The 14,427-nt window shown below is 40.5% G+C and overlaps 1 protein-coding gene across 1 annotated transcript; it reads left to right on the top strand.

Annotated features, from left to right (window-relative positions):
- The first annotated feature begins 906 nt into the window (after positions 1-906).
- On the top strand, positions 907-12,489 carry acsl5 (acyl-CoA synthetase long chain family member 5). The gene is made up of 22 exons (XM_030078491.1): positions 907-1,062; positions 2,324-2,447; positions 3,530-3,695; positions 3,945-4,056; positions 4,600-4,664; positions 4,940-5,041; positions 5,320-5,419; positions 5,891-6,069; positions 6,196-6,228; positions 6,335-6,386; positions 6,569-6,642; positions 6,905-6,982; positions 7,183-7,317; positions 7,445-7,579; positions 7,662-7,757; positions 8,281-8,353; positions 8,877-8,965; positions 9,244-9,360; positions 11,129-11,272; positions 11,360-11,461; positions 11,796-11,867; positions 12,270-12,489. Exons 3-22 carry the CDS (start codon positions 3,540-3,542, stop codon positions 12,405-12,407), a joined length of 2,052 nt encoding a protein of 683 aa, XP_029934351.1. The 5' UTR covers positions 907-1,062; positions 2,324-2,447; positions 3,530-3,539; the 3' UTR covers positions 12,408-12,489.
- The last annotated feature ends 1,938 nt before the right edge of the window (positions 12,490-14,427 follow it).

Genomic DNA, 14,427 nt, shown 5'->3' with positions numbered 1-14,427 from the left:
AGGGACATAAAGGCATGTAGAGCCTCATTCAGCAAGGCAGGGTTTTTGGCTGCCTTAATTTTTTTTTCTTTTTCTTTTTTTGTGCATTTGCTCATTAGTATGGGTTTGGAGTAATGGTGGTAGCCAAGTCACCATGCATCGGTCCATTATGGAATTTCCAGGCTGTTGGATAACAGGGACAGGTTCTTTTCTCCCAAACAATGTCCTTTCAAAGTGGGAAAAAAATAGTGCAACAGTAGGCTGAATTCAATACTGCATGAAGTGGATGCAGTAAAATGTGTGACTTCTGTAATTGCTACATTTATGTGGTGACTGTATGGAAATGATAAACAATATTAAGATGTGCTCATATTTATAAAAAAAAAATGACTGAAAGCATGGGATTTCTCTTTTCAGGGTGAACCTTTGACTTAAAGGTGACTTGAACTCCACAAGGGTCTGTCATTGTGATAGCATCTCTGATACTATCAGACCTATCAAATCCAATTTAGCGAGGTGTGTACTTGAAGCCATAACTTAATCAGTCATCAGTAAATTCCAAAGGTACCACAGACAGTCCCCCTTTGACCCACTGCTCGCATTCATAAATCCATTATCAAAGTACAACAAAATATCTTTCCTTTATCTTTTATCTCTAACAGGGACACACTTGCCACGCATGCAAACACACACACACACACACACACACACACACACACACACACACACACACACACACACACACAACACTCAGTTAATGCTTTGTGGACAATTTGACTTTGAGGAGGTGTGCTAATTCAATTTTGAGGTAAGAAATGAAAAAAGGGTGAAGTCAATATAACAGAAAGCCCAACAAAAGTGTGCTGCAGGTCCCCAGAGAGGCTGCCTGCTTGTGTGAAGCTGTGAAAAGCACATGAAGCAGGTGGAGCTGTGGTTTGAACCTGTCACACCTGTGTGCAGTTGAATGTGCTAATGACCACAGGTGGGCAGCTCACACATTAGTGCTGATGCTGGTTTCAGCTGCTTTTTCCCTGGGGATCCCTACTCATCCTGGCCACTAACAACCTCTGCTAATCCCACCAGGTAACCTCTTTTCATTTATTTATTTTCTATAATGAAGAATTTATATTCTTCTTACAGTCCAACATAATTCAAGCCGCCAGTCAAAGAACCATATTGTGCCATTGTATGTGTGGCTGGGAAGTCAACACATGTAGCCTGGAGTGAAAATGTTAGCTTTTGTCTCAAGTCTGTGAAAGCACACTATTACCTGTCATGAAGTGTGGATACACACACAGTAACACAAATTACAGGCTTTGAAACACAATTTAGAAATTGGCAATCATGGTTCTTTTTATTAAGGTTTCACTTTGCCATTCTGGCCTTAACTTGCATGCCTGGGTTTAATTTCATGTGATCAAACAAGAGGTTCAACTTCATTTTAGCTCTCTGGGCTGAGCCTTAGCAGTATACAAACAGGCCCTCCACTATCTACTAGACCTACACATGCTGATAACACCTTTCTGACCTAAAGAAAAGTACGTCAGCACAGCGGATGTTTAAAGTAGTCTAACCTCCTGACAGTTGTGTAGTGCTGTAATCTGGACATTACCATAATCAGGCTAAAAGACTCCGGGACTCGTAAATAGGTCAGTGTTCATAAATTTGTCAAGAAATTATCATTTCATTTATTTGATTTACCTGTTTTATTGATGAACGTAGAGTGGAAATTATCTTTCTCTAGTGAATAGTGAACTAACTGTGCAATTTAAAAGCATCAATCTTATAGGCAAACATTAGGAAAGAGCATAAAATGCATGACAGTTCTTAAGCTGACATGATACAGTTTAAACTAGCCAGTCATTGCTACTTGAGTGCATTAACTGGATCATTTTTTTTCCTGAGAATGTTGAAATTTGGTATTTTGCATTTATATACATTTCAAATATAAGGACTTTGAACATGATAGTAAGGAGTCAGGAATTTAACCCCTGACCCAGCAACCAAACTAACTTCCTGGCCACGTCTGATACTGTTCAAGATAAAGCACGTTTTATCACTGATAAACTAAAAGATATTGTCAATGTTGTATGGTTGGCGCATTAATGTGCTCATCATTAATGCAGATAATATAAATGTTCATCATTATCCTACATTGCTTGACAGAGCTGATAAAGTTAAATAAAATCATGCTCAATAAATTTCACAATACACTCTTATATTGTTGCAGGTTTGATGTCTGCACTCATTTTCTTTTATCAGTGGAAGTGATGGTGGCCAAGGTTCAAAGGTTCCCTTAAATGTCAGTCTGTTTTTTATGAGTTCCTCATTTTCCTTGTATCAGCCCGCAGAGCAGGAGAAGAGGATCTGCTGTGCACATTGGCTTGCCACTAAGAGACTCTCAGGCAGCAGAGTGGGACATCAGAGAGGACCAGTGTGAGATCTGGCAAACGACTAGCAAGCAGCAGGTAAGTAGACCTGGTGTGCCCATTTGATGTGGTGTGTCATCACTCATTCTGTTTAGTGACTAGAATGGATTGACTGGAATGACTGACGGCTCTGATCAACCTAATCTGCTGGTAGTGTTTAAGAACAGAGGTCCATTACATAGACACAAAACTACTAACAGGCTTATCAAATGAGTATCCTGTCAAAAAAGGCATTTACTCTGCACATCACAGGATGAACTAAGCACTTTGTTTTACATTGGGCAAGCAGAGTGTCACTGCCATATGTGTTTTACCACTGTATGCATATATATATTTTCTCAAATAAGTTTAACAATTGCCGAATTCAGTTCTATTTTGCATCTTAATCAGAAATGTTATGCATGGCAACACAGATGCTACATACAGTAACGCTAGCTTTACACAACGCAACTTGCATGGAATTAGTTTCAGGTTGCAAATTAATTAAGCTTTTGCTGTTGCTTTGTCACTAAACCCATACAAAATATCCCAAACGGTGATGCAAACACAATTCACCATTTTCATTGGATGGTTCTCGTACGGAATCGATTATGTTGAACTGAAGTTTTATTTCAGTTGCACCATCTTAGGATTCTGTTGTACTATATGTTCTAGTTCTCTCTTCAAACTATGGCTGACCTTGATCTCATCAGTCACAGTTATAATGGAAGGCAGTGGACCCAAAGTGTCTGGAGGGTCAAGAAACTTCAGTTATACAGTCATTAAAAGGAAAAAGAGTTCTTTGTAACCACCCTCTCCCCTAATTGCCTTTGTAAATGACATCATGAATTTGCCATCACCACATGCACCATACTGTTGCTCTCAGGCTTCATAGGTTAGAGTCTATCTTGCACAACAACATGTTGACTTTGACCTCACCAGGCTTGGGACACAATAAGACTTAAGTGCTGTGGAACCTAAATTTGCATAAAAGGGCTACATCCTCTGAGTAGTGGCATCCTTTTGGATCCAATTTGGTTACAGTTTGTGTAATTTGTGAGTCCATGCTAAATAACTGCCTTATGTGAATGCTAAGCTGTTTTGATCTGAATGCATCTCCACATTTGTCTTCCCCCCAACAGACTGTTCAGCATGGAGTTTCTTTTCCAGTTGCTGTTCTCCCCTCTCCCCACCCCGGCCATCGTCTCCCTGTTTGCCCTGGCAGCTGCTACCATGGTCTACCTCAACTCGAGGCCCAGCCCCCTTCGCTCCCCTGCTGACCTCAAACACCAAACTCTGGGTATCCAGGTGCGAAGCTTCAAACTGCCACTCAGAAAGCGTACATGCACTTTACCTAGATGACTAATGATGTGGTCGTGCAAGATGTATAGAGCCCAGAAAAGTTTTACTTTTACTCTTTATTCAGATTTTTTTTGGACTGTATGTCTGGTTGGAATTGTTGCTGGCAGAAATTGAACAAGATAATATTGAGCAGCTTGTTTGATGTGCAAAATTATTTTATTTTCAGAAAGCTATCGTTTGTCACTGTTTGTTTAGGGTGGAGCAAGGAAGAGTGCCCTGCTCGAGGATAACAACAACCTGATGTCCAATTACTATGAGGACGCCAAGACCATCTATGAGGTTTTCCAGAGGGGCCTGAGAGTTTCAGGTGATCAAAAATTCTCTTTACTAACTCTTCATACACAACCTGCACAGGATGGGCCTTTATGTCATCAGTTAGTATCTGTTGGCTGTAGTAGTACAACTCACTGAGATATTTAACTAATGTTCTCTATCACATACAAGCTGTTCATACAAATCTTAGGCTATAGCAAGAATACGTCATGGTGCTGTTTTTAAAATGTTTTTGCAATGTTATTGCTGATGAAGGATTCACACCCCTTTGCCAGCAAGGATCATCAGGATGCCAGAATCAACTTCCCAAAGATACTCTGGCACTGAAAACGTTTATTGTATAAATAACAGGCAAGATTGAACTGCAGCTGCAGTAAGGTCAGATGTGGACAGCAAGCATAAATAACACAGATCAACAGTGTACTAGTCTGAGCTCAAAGCATTTTAATGTTTTGACTCTGTGATATTTTATCTTGTAATTGGAACTGAAACCTTGACTAAAAAAGTTTGGACAAAACTTCAAAATGTGTTGCTGTCTGAATACTTTGAGAACTTTAACACTGTCTCTCATTTGTAGGCAATGGACCATGTTTGGGTTATAGAAAACCAGGAAAGCCATACCAGTGGCTTAAGTACAAACAGGTACAGCAGCATGTACACAAATGCCATTTTATTCAGCTTAGCAGTTTTTTGGTATATATATTCATTTTGTACTTAATACACACCTCACTGTGTGTCTTTTGTCATTTATGTCATTTATGTGAAATGCTGCTGCAACACCAAAATTTCCCTCTGGGGATAAATTAAGTACTCTGTCAATCTCAGTAAATATCATTCAACATGGCACTGAAAAGTAAAGTTTAAACTGCTGGATTGTGAATTCCACTTGACCTTTGCCCCCATTCCTATTCTTCAAGGTGTCTGACAGGGCGGAGCACCTGGGGTCAGGGCTCCTTCATAGGGGTCTGAAGCCTACTGCGGACACTTTCATTGGTATCTTTGCACAGAATAGACCCGAGGTAGGTACTGATATTGTTTAGGGGTCAACAGGTAGGTGAAGGGAGGGAGCGAGGTGGGTTGCAATGGGGTGTTTCCAGAGGGGTCCAAGGAAAAGTGGCTCCTTAAAAACAAGGTGACACTGTTCTGAGTGGGAGAGTTGTATACACTGTTGATACTGATCTGGATTATGGAATACTGAGTGTGGGTTTGTTTATAACAGCGGTAATTTTTGATTCGGCTACAAGTCATACTGACCAGAGTCCTGATGCTGTCATACTGTTTCATGGGTCATTCACAGTGGATTATCAGTGAACAGGCCTGCTACACGTACTCCATGGTAGCAGTTCCCCTGTACGACACCCTGGGTCCTGAGGCTCTAGTGTTCATTATCGACCGAGGTAATTGGAGCTTCCCTGCTCTTTACCTATCTGCACCTTATTAAAGCTGTTAATTACAGGGCCAGGTCTAAGTCCAGTAATTCCAGGGGTTCCACAGGGATCTTTGTCAAGTTTGCTCTAATCTCTTTTCAGTCTCATCTCTCATAACCTCTCCTTCAATCTCCTTCATTTCGCTTTTGACTACCCGATCACTGCAAAACTGATTTCACAAGACCATGCCAATTGCTGTCTGCTATCATGATCACAGATCATAGTGCTGCTTGTCTTGCATTATAAATCGGAACTTGTTTAATCCTCCATCATACATCTTCAAGAACTTGCAACCATAAATTGATAGTGGAGGCAAATAATTCAAAAGTTGACACGCAATAGCTTGCCACATTAATGTCAACAGCACCAGGATCACCTGCTGCTACTACTGCACTATTGCTTTTACCAGTAATATAGGAGATGTTATTTGTGTGCTTACAGCTGAGATCTCCACAGTGATTTGTGATAAGCAAAACAAAGCTGAGATACTACTGCAGAACCGAGAGAAAGGGCAGACTCCTGTGCTTAAGACCATTGTTGTTATGGACCCTTTTGACGCTGAGCTGGTTGAGCGAGGAGTGAAGTGTGGGGTGGACATCTTGTCCATGCAGGATGTAGAGGTAATGCAGCTCAACATTTATATATAATGATTTATCAGCACGTGTGCAATTTTAGTTGTGCTTGCACTGCTTTCATCCCTAAAGTAATTGAATTGCAAACCTTTACTTAAAAACATGTTTTTTCAGACTCTGGGGAAAAACAATCTTCAAAAGCCAATTGTAAGTTATTGTTTCTGCTGTATTCACATGTCATTATTCAAATGTCACCACATTTTAGCTGCATGTAAGAGCCATTCTGTTGAGTTAATTTTGTGTTCTCCATTAGCCACCAAAGCCAGAGGACCTCAGCATCATATGCTTCACCAGTGGCACTACAGGTGATAACTTTGCGCTTTCTTGGGATCTATAATTTTGGATTTTTGTGTGTGTGTGTTCTAAAAAGCTGCTGAAGTTATTCAAAATTATTTCAGTCTGCTTCTGTCCTTTTACATGCAAATACATGACCTTGTTTATTTTGACTGAGTAAGCTTGATCTCTGTGCCCCTGGTCCCCTCCTCAGGAAACCCCAAGGGAGCAATGTTGACCCATGAGAATGTGGTGTCTGATGCTGCAGGTGTGATCAAAAGCTTTGAGGTACGCATAGTGACGACGGTGCTATTAAGTCTTGATCCTTCTGTCATTCTAAATGCCTGATGTGGGGAAAGTAGGGATCAATCTTATGTACACATGCAGTTATACTTAAGCTGTACCTGAAAGAAATGTCTGACTTGGAGCTTAGTGGATAATGACGTAAAATGGGTTGAGTACCCACAGGCATTTACAGTATTTGTGCATGAAGTACCTCTATGATGCCTTTTAAAATAAAAGCTGAGTGTATACTCCTTGCTTCCAACAGACGTCTGTTTCACCAACTCCCCAGGATGTCACCATTTCATTCCTGCCTTTAGCACACATGTTTGAGAGAGTTGTACAGGTAAGGACCACAAACCAGTGAAAACTTGATCAAATTAACAAATGATCACAGAACCTTATTTGTGCAGATTTATTTTCATTTTCATGAGTGTGGTTTGGACCTTTTGCAGGAGATTGTGTTGTTATTTGACACCACTTTTGTTTACAGTCCTTGCATATTGAAGGCAGATTTTCAGAAATGAGGTTGTGATCTTCTTGCAGACAGTGATGTATGGGGCCGGGGCAAAGGTGGGATTCTTCCAGGGCGACATCAGACTACTGCCAGATGACATGAAAACCCTACAGCCTACCATTTTCCCAGTGGTGCCTCGACTTCTCAACCGTGTCTATGACAAAGTTAGTGGCCAGTGATTAGACACAAATTTATGCTTAACACTTTTTCAAAAACCATCCCCATATTTACGCTGTTTTACTGGGTGCAGTAAATTCTCTATTTAGAAAACGTATAGTTCTGTCAATTTAGGTTCAGAGTGGGGCCAAGACGCCTTTTAAGAAATGGCTGCTGAACTTTGCTGTTGAGAGGAAACATGCTGAAGTGAGAGAGGGCATCATCAGGAATAACAGCATATGGGACAAGCTCATCTTCCACAAAGTCCAGGTACAACACCCCTCTGAGGGAAATGATTGTAATCCTATGGAGAGAAAAAAAAGCTAAATGCTTTACCTTGTCTGGTGTCCAGGAGTCTCTGGGGGGACGCGTGCGGGTCATGGTGACAGGAGCAGCACCCATATCTCCCTCCGTTCTCAACTTCTTGAGGGCTTCTCTGGGTTGCCAGGTGTTGAAACCGTTATTCTCCCTTTTTTGCGTCTTGTCTTCCCAAACTTGCATTAATTCAGGGGGTCACTTGACCTGGAAATGTATATTTGCACAAATCATGAAACATTTTATGAAGTCACTAAAATTTTATTCCTACTTTCCGTCATTGCCATTTCAGGAAACCTCACTTCTTAGATTTCACTTTAGTAGAACTTAACTTTTCCACATGCACACATCCTTTAGAAGTTCACTGGCAGACAACCTCAAACATGTTCATTTATTTCCATTTGCTCTAAACACTGCTTATTGCAAAGAGGCAGAATTAATCTTAAAGTTAAATCCAGGTCAAAGAATAAAATATTACCCGGGTCAAATATCTCTTTGTAAATGAGTTGGAAGCACTAACTGATGGTAACTGTATCGGAGCATGGGTTTGGCAAGAGATTGCAACATGAAATCCAGCTGGTATTGACTGTTTGATGTTTTTGTGACAACCTGGTCACGTTGCCCTCACTGAGCTCTGATTTCAATGGTCCCCTTAGATCTTTGAGGCATACGGTCAAACAGAGTGCACTGCCGGTTGCACCTTCACCATGCCAGGAGATGCCACGTCTGGTATGTAGGCAATCAGCTCACAGGAAACCTGGGTCCTCAAGCACCCTGTCTCTACTTCCATCTAGACAGGGATCTCCCCCTGATTCTTAAATCACAATAGTTTGATCCTAAATATGCAAATAATCAATAAGATTTGAGATATTTAACAAACATTTATTATTGCTTTTTGTTTAGTCAAAGAAATGCTGTCAAAGTTTTAACTGTTTAGCTTCAATGAACATGCTAAAATTATGGTAACAGTGGGCAAAAGTAACCCTCTGCTCCATGTTTTGCATATCCATAGTGAAATGAACTACAAGCACTTCAAAGCAAATATTTGCTTTGAAAGCACTTCAAAGCAAATATTCAATAGCGCTATTAATAGCAACTATTGACAGTAAATAAATTTCCTCTCTTGTGAATTATATGGTCTCCCACATTTTCTGTTTCATGTACTATGACACATTGGGAGCCTATTTTTCTTGTTTATTTATTTATTTACTTTTTACCAGCTTTTCATATTGATTTCATGTTCCATAAAAAGGTCATGTTGGAGTCCCTGTGCCCTGTAATGTGGTGAAGCTGGTGGATGTTGAAGAAATGAACTACTTTGCTTCAAATGGCGAGGGAGAGGTAAGTGGGTGGAAACTCAGCACGGGGAGACAACAGTTTGTCGTTAGCAACATAGTTATTGGCTAAATGATGTTGCATTTAAGGGTCACGTTACTGATTGTCATTTTTCATGTGCTCCTATGGCTGCAGAGCAATATAAGACAGGTAAACCCAAATGCATGGTTTACGTCTCTGGTGATGAAACAAGGCCATGCTCCTTGTTTTGTATGCTAAATGCATTTGAGGTAATGGTCCATTGGATTCAGCCCATCATGTTGTTTCTTGATGTTCTCTGCCAGGTCTGTGTCAAGGGGAAAAATGTGTTCAAGGGGTACCTGAAAGACCCAGAGAAGACTGCAGAGGCCTTGGATGAGGATGGTTGGCTGCACACTGGTGATATTGGGAAATGGCTGCCAGTAAGTAGCGACGGTCAAGTAAGAGAAATATGGCAGTGTTCTTTCTTGCATGTGAGTGGTTCAGAAAACCATTTTGAGACCTTATACAAGCAGTGGTGGGTGTCATGCTGTAGTCACTGAACCAACTAGGTACACAAGCTCTTTGCAATAGATAAAATAGTGGGCAGGACCCTCACGTCTTGTTAGTCAATCCAATGGTGTCCTCCACTGCATCCACTGCACTGTTGGCACAATTGGTGTGTATGTGTTTTTTAAGGTATTGAGTTAAAAGAAATGGATGATTGAGGGCTGCAAGGAGAATAACTGCTTTTGGAAACTGGTTTGAGAGAAGGAAGTTGTCTGTGTGTTTCATTAGTAGTTTCATTTCTCTGCGTTGACTTCCCCTCGGCCTTTGGTGACACATAACAACAGATGTCATACAAAGGCCACTTGGAGATCAGAGGGGAACAGAATGGGAGAAGAGCTCGCCCCTTTAGGTAGACCGCAATGTTTCGATGCCTTTTTACAGGTCGAAACATCTGCAAACTCAAGGAAGTCATGCTGTTGCGCTTTTCTGCAGATGATTGTGACACATTGGAATTTTCAATTTGGCCTGCGCTGATTCTTGCATTTGAAAATTCTGCTTTCTGATCATTAGGCAACTATTTATTGTTTTTAATATTAATCGTCTGAGATGAAGTATACAACAATAAGTAATGTGACAGTTTGGTTGAATTTTATAGGATTAGGATTAATCATTGTTTGTTTACTTACACATCATTTGCCCCTCCTACAAGTTGACTTTGCATGAGCAGTAATGGATAACTGCAGTGCATTGTGGATAAATGCTCTGAAATGCTAAGAGAGCTCTCTGCCAAAACACGTGTTTGTCTAGTGTGATGTGAGCCAGATAATGAAATGAGAATATTTTGTCCTCCTTGAATTAAATTTGGGATGTGCTACCTTTTTTTTTTTTTTTTTTTTTTTAGCATTTTTTTTTAGCATTTTTTTTTAATATGTCCATTGGATTTACAGTTTAGCACTCCTGTGAATCATCTTGGTGAAGCGCAACCTCCCCTTCCAAAAGCATTATAGTTAATATTCACCTCTGGAGTGATCATTGTTGCTGACTCGCTACCTCGGCCCGCTGAGGGTCGATCTCGCCAAGTTCACTTCAGATTTTCAGACAAATGGAACGGCACATATGATGGCAGCGGGGATTCCCTCAAGGGCAGGTGCTGAGGGAAAGTCAACGAGGGCGAGTTAAACCACTAATGAAACGCAGCAACTGTCTCGCTTTGGGGAGTCCTTAATTTCCCTGGAGGACATTTTCTTCACTGAGTTTGGGAGGAACTTTGGGGATTTGTAAAAGGAGGGGCTGTCGGTTTAGTGATTCTCCCCTCACACTCTCATTAGATCTTAAGAATTAGGTTTTGGACTTTCACTCTGTCTTGCTCTCCCCTTTACCAGAACCAAAGCACAATCAAGCTTGTCTCCTCCTGCACTGTATTTAAATGACACATGGGAACACAATATTTGTTATGTGATTGAGAGCAAGGGAAGACTGGGTCCATAATTTGGTCATGTGGACTAAAGTGCTTCATTTAATAATATCCATCAAAGTGCTGTATGCATGACAAACCAGTGAAACTGTATAACTGTTCTGTCTGCAAAGATTTATCACTCTGCCATTGCACTTTTATTGTGTTGCATTTTAATGGTCCTGACAAAGTACAAAGGTTTAATTCATAACTATTTGTCCAACGTGGCTGAAAATGTTTTGTACTAGAGTGGGGTTCTAAAGATAATTGACCGGAAGAAGAATATTTTCAAGTTGGCTCAAGGAGAGTACATCGCACCAGAGAAGATTGAAAATGTCTACGTACGCAGCGAACCTGTGGCCCAAGTGTTTGTGCATGGAGACAGTCTGCAGGTAACTCCACTGCTTTGCAATATGTTGTGTACACACTTGCACACGCAGTCCTTCTGTCTCTGACACCAGTGCATGCTGCGTGTGTAGTCTTGTCTGGTAGGCATTGTGGTCCCTGACCCCGAGGTCCTGCCAAGCTTTGCCCAAAAACTGGGAATTCGAGGCTCACTGGAGGAACTCTGCAAAAACATGGTAAGATTTCTGTCAATTTCCTTGTTTTGATTTAAGTTTATTTTTTCATTTATCAACACTTACTATCAAAGTGACATTATTGCATCAATAACACAATATTAACAGTGCTTATAAAAGAAACAGTTGGTGTAGTCTCACATGCTTGCTGTTAAAAGCATCAGGCAAAATAACTGTAACTCAAACTGAATGTCTGGCTTAAGTCCACCCAGCAAAGCTGTATTGTTTTTCAGCTTGAGAATGTGGACATGAAATGATTGGCTGCACTTGGCAGAGGGCAAAACACTTATTTTGAGTACTTTTGAAGTGGTTTTTAAAATGACCTTTCCTTTTGCAGGAAATTAAGAAAGCCATTCTTTCTGACATGACCAAACTGGGCAGAGAGGCAGGACTCAAGTCCTTTGAGCAGGTAACTGGTCCCCATGAATTGCCAGATAAATGACCATGTCTGTTGGTAAAAACAAAATTAACAAAATGAGCACTCTTCAAACAAACTGTGCTCTTCGAGGAGCTTTTGACTTTCTTAAGCTCCGTGCTATTTAAAGAGAGCCTTTCTATAATTAATGCTACATGAACAAAAATCAAATGTCAGCAAGAAAATATTCTTAGTATTAAAATATATATGAAATATAAAATGATTTGATCACAGACACATAAGCTTAGATTTCTTAGAGTACCTACTTTCCTGTAATTGCACCCCTACTTGTATCTAAAACAATCCAAGCTTATTACTAAGCTTAAAACAACAAAAATTGACGAGCACAGCAAATATAACCATCTGCACTATTTCTCCCCTTCCTCCCTCATGCAGGTGAAAGATCTGCATCTCCACCCAGATCAGTTCACCATTGAGAATGGCCTCCTAACTCCCACACTCAAGGCCAAGAGGGCTGAGCTGAAAACTCTCTTCCAGCCACAGATCGACAAACTTTACGCCAACATCCAGTGAATGAACAATCCTGTGCACCACCAACTCCTCCGTTTTGGTCATACCTCCTGTTGACATTTGCAATAAAACGAGAATCAGCTCACCTCTTGTGCAATAACTGTCTTTTAAGAGTCCAAAACACAGAGCAAAACAGAGATCCTGAAAGCACATTATGCACCGGCAACAAACATGCAAGAGACCTGAGAGTCTCCCGAGACTGAGAGGTTCTGCTAAACTCATTTTTCTGAACTTAGTGAACAAAGAGTTGAATGATGCAGCCTGGAGTTTAGCTGGGCAGGGGCATTGTGCCATCTAAGTGCTGAATAGTCATTTAAAACCCGAGCTGAGGGCTGAGAGATGCGTTGACCAGCTCTCCCCAGATTCCAAACCAGCGCATCCCATTAATTACCAAGTGAACTATAGCACAGGTACACTAGATGACTAGTTACTGTACAGGCATTTGAAGCAACAGGCTTCCAGTGACCATGTACTGTGACTAGATCCTCTTTTAGAGAGAGAGAGCAATCTTTAAAGTGCATGGAACTGGTTAAATTATGTTGTTTCCTTTGAGGCTAGTCCTAAATGCCTTAAACTTCACTTCTATTATCCTTGTATTGTTGCATATAAATCATCACTGATCTTTTCCGACCCACAGTATTGTGAGGGTTAATCCTGCACAAAAATCATTTCTCGCATTTCAGGCAGTCGTCCAAATCCTTAATGACTGTGCCAGAAATGTGAAATCTGCATGTTATGTGAAGGCGTAGATTTTGCACTTCACCTGTCTGCACAAGGCCTTCGTTATTCAATCCATTGTTACAAGGCAACTCGGTAAACGATGTAGAGGAAAGGTATAATTGACAGCAAGTTTCACAGAGCCTGAGCATTCAAACTTCTGCTCATTATTTAGCTCTACTTTCAGTCCTGCCAAAACATGCGCTTGTTCTTCTGCTTTCTGTGGATCAACACCACCCTCATGTGTTGAAACGCAAACATGACAAGTACGTGTACTTCTCACAGCTGCTGTTTCCAGCTATATTGTTTCACCTTGCATTTGAGCATTTTCCTGACCCCTCTCATCCTGGGAACAAGGTCACACTATATATTGCACTCATTTGGTTCCCATTTTCCATTAAGATTAATAATCTAAAGAAGGAGCTTCACAAATGGCATCTACCCCATCCAGTCATTCTTGAAGTAAAAATGAAAAGAAGGAAAAGCAGCATTTCCACTCAGCAAATTTTTAAAATTTGTCCCATACAATATATTGTTCTCTATTTTATTAGTTTTTGATGTCCATTCACAAGTACCAAAAGGATTCCCATGCAATGTGTCACTGATATCTGCACTTTACATTGTCCATTTCTGACAACCATTTGTTAGCTTGCTCAGGGGGAAATTAAAGTATTAAATTAAAGTAAAAACAGCAGTCATTCACAATCCAACTTTTTTTTTTTTTTAAATCTTTCACAAACGCAATTTGTTATGTTTAGTCTACCAATGCAACAATCCCCAAAACTCTTTACATGGCAACTAAAATTAAATTGGCTTGCAGGTTGTTCACAACTGTCATTGCATGTGTATCACAGCAAACATGTATGCATTTTCTTTTTGCATGTGTTTGTTTTTGCTGTGATTGCAGGCGCTCTGGTTTGCCCCTTTGCAAGTCCTGTACACCAACTTGCAAAAATACCCTGCAAAAAAACAAACAAACAAAAAAACCCAACTGTTTATCAGTTAGCCTGTCCAAACAAGCAAAGATAATTGCACTTAGCTGCATGCAGCCAATCGCCTATATGTTTATTTTTTCTGACCCCCTGAGATGTTTTTTTTTCTTGGCAGAAAAACTGGATGAACTAGAAAAAAAAAAAACTCTGTTGAATGTTTGGACTTTTTCTAGTGTGTTCTGTGCTCTGGCTGCAGCTCTGCCACATGGCCTAAGGGTGACTGACTGCTGCTTCTTTCTCGATGCAAAAATGGCACAAACATCATGTGAAATTAATCACTTTGTGTCTTGTCACAGCTATCTGTTATTAAATAA

The sequence above is a fragment of the Myripristis murdjan genome, chromosome 19 (assembly GCF_902150065.1).
Source record: "Myripristis murdjan chromosome 19, fMyrMur1.1, whole genome shotgun sequence".
NCBI lineage: Eukaryota > Metazoa > Chordata > Actinopteri > Holocentriformes > Holocentridae > Myripristis > Myripristis murdjan.
Note: the sequence above shows the minus strand (reverse complement) of the source record. Positions and strands in the feature narration are given on the sequence as shown.